The sequence below is a fragment of the Belonocnema kinseyi genome, chromosome 7 (assembly GCF_010883055.1).
Source record: "Belonocnema kinseyi isolate 2016_QV_RU_SX_M_011 chromosome 7, B_treatae_v1, whole genome shotgun sequence".
NCBI classification, from domain to species: Eukaryota; Metazoa; Arthropoda; class Insecta; order Hymenoptera; family Cynipidae; genus Belonocnema; species Belonocnema kinseyi.
Window position 1 is genome coordinate 41015408 of NC_046663.1, and position 2276 is coordinate 41017683.

At 31.6% G+C, this 2276-nt stretch overlaps 1 protein-coding gene across 1 annotated transcript; it reads left to right on the forward strand.

The window, feature by feature from the left end:
* Window positions 1-925: 925 nt before the first annotated feature.
* Window positions 926-1709, forward strand: LOC117176260 (cuticle collagen 2-like). The gene is made up of 2 exons (XM_033366422.1): window positions 926-1061; window positions 1276-1709. The coding sequence occupies exons 1-2, from the start codon at window positions 1011-1013 to the stop codon at window positions 1612-1614; spliced, it is 390 nt and encodes a 129-aa protein (XP_033222313.1). The 5' UTR covers window positions 926-1010; the 3' UTR covers window positions 1615-1709.
* Window positions 1710-2276: the final 567 nt, after the last annotated feature.

Genomic DNA, 2276 nt, shown 5'->3' on the forward strand with positions numbered 1-2276 from the left:
CAATAATTGAATTTTCCAACCAAAAAGAAGAATTTCCCTCAAAAACTAAATTTTCAGCAAACGTTTATTTTCAATCAAATAGTTATATTTCAAACTAAAATCAATTAATTTTTAAGCAAAAAGAGGAATTAATAATGAAACAAATAAATTTTCAACTGATAATGTAATAATTAAATATTTAGTGCAAAAACTCATTTTTAACCAAAATAGAACGAATTCTTAACAAAATAATTCAATCTTCAACCAATGAATTAACAGCGTAGTTCAACTTGCAAACAACTAGTTGAATTTACCGTAAAATAGATGAATTATCATAGAAAAATTTAATAGTAGAATATAGGTAAATAAAAAAAAATGATCTGTCAACCAAATAGATCAATCGTCAACCAGATAGTAGAATTTCGAACCAGAAAAGAGTGAACTTTCAGCCTAAAACTTAATATTTCGGATTTTTCAACCAGATCTGTTGGCGGAAGGAGTGTGGTTGATTGAATACAAATCTTTAGTTGGGTCAATCAAATATTTTGTTGAATCAGCCAAAATTTGTTTAGGTCAACTAAATTTTCATTTATATCCAAGAAAACAGTTTTTGGTTCCAGAAAATCGTTTTTATGAGTATTCGCCCATCTTCCTTGCATATTCAAATAGGAATAATGGATTAGAATACTTCATAATTTGAATTCCTCTTCAGAACACTGTCATAATAAAAAAATATTGTGCAAAGCTACCTTTAAGATAGTCTTTCTGCAATTGTTATTTAATAATTCAATTTCTTTAAATGTGTCTGATTAACAAGGAATATAATGATAGAAGTATGCACCAGAAGCCAAGCGTCATTGCATCAGTAAATGAGCCATCATCGACTACAATAAAACGCCACATGTCCCTTGTGACTATTGTCTTTTTAATTTGTTATCTTCTTCTCTTACGTGATAAGGAGTTGCAATTTACTATATAAGCTGAGCGATATTGCAGTTACTCCACAGTTGAAGAGCAACTTTCGAAAAAACATGAAGTCTTTACTAGCAACTGGGCTTATCCTAGCTATCATAGCCTGTGTGGTGAGTTGAGATATTTCGTTTAAAGTCTCTTTATTATTACATTTATGTTCTTAAATTGACGAAACTTGTGACTGAATTTGTTTAATCGATCTTCATTTGATGAAAGATGCATGATCATAGAACTTCCGAGTTTGTTTCGTAAAATAAAGATAGAAACTATCAGAAAGAACTGCTATAAATTTTCTACTATGACATCATAAACTTTATCTTCCAGCTCAATAATACACATGCTCAAGATGAATCGGAAGTTACATCATCAGCATCTACTGTAGATTCGTCTTCAGCACCTACTGAAGGTTCAACTTCAGCTCCTCCTGAAGGTGATGAAGGCAGTTCTAACAGTTCATCAAGTCCTTCACCTCTAAGGCCACCACCAGGTTCAGAGGAATGTCATCATCCACATCGTCCCCCTCATCGCCCACACCATGGTCATGGTGGGCCAGGAGGACAAGAAGGACCAGGAGGACCAAGAGGACCGAGAGGACCAAGAGGAGCAGGCGGACCAGGAGGGCCAGGTGAAAATGGTAGGCCTGGTAGACCTTGTAGACCTTAAGAACCAGATGCACCAGGTGAACCAGAATTTCCAGTTTCCCCCTGAATTGACACCCAAAAGCAGTCATTATTCAAAGAGCAATAAATATCACCACTTAAAAATGAAAATATAAAACAAACTTTAGGGAAAATTTCATTGTAGCAATTATAAATAATATGCAATTTAAAACATGTATTTGTGTTTTAAAAACTCATTAATTAAATATGTAAAGAAAATTTTAATAAAATCAGAATAAATCGATACATAGGTATATTGCTTCAGTTTTATTTCTCCTTCTCTCTAAATTTAATTCAGTCAAAATTTGAATAACTAAATTAATCAAGCATGATTTGACTCAATAATGAATCATTTCTACTGACAAAACAAGCGTTTTGTAGTTTTTTGTCATTTGATATTTTATTGTTTCTTCAGTCAATGTTGCTAACTAAATCAAATAGTGACTTGGAGTAAAATTATAAATAAATAAAAAATAAAATAATAAATTTTCTTCGGATAATTCTTTGAACAGTAATCAACCAAATTTAACATCAGAGTTTAATTAGTCACTTCCCGCGTGGACTTTTTTTAAGAATCTTAAAAAATTGCATAAATTTGAATAAAAGAAAATATCTATCCACAAATCCTTTCTGAAAAGTGAGAAAAATTTAGTAGATTGTGTCCAT

What these genes read in the sequence shown, in the direction of transcription:
- LOC117176260 (XM_033366422.1), top strand. Translation starts at nt 1,011, where the DNA reads ATGAAGTCTTTACTAGCAACTGGGCTTATCCTAGCTATCATAGCCTGT. An exon ending in TAGCTATCATAGCCTGTGTG is followed by an intron (nt 1,062 to 1,275) that starts GTGAGTTGAGAT and finishes TTTATCTTCCAG; the next exon opens with CTCAATAATACACATGCTCA.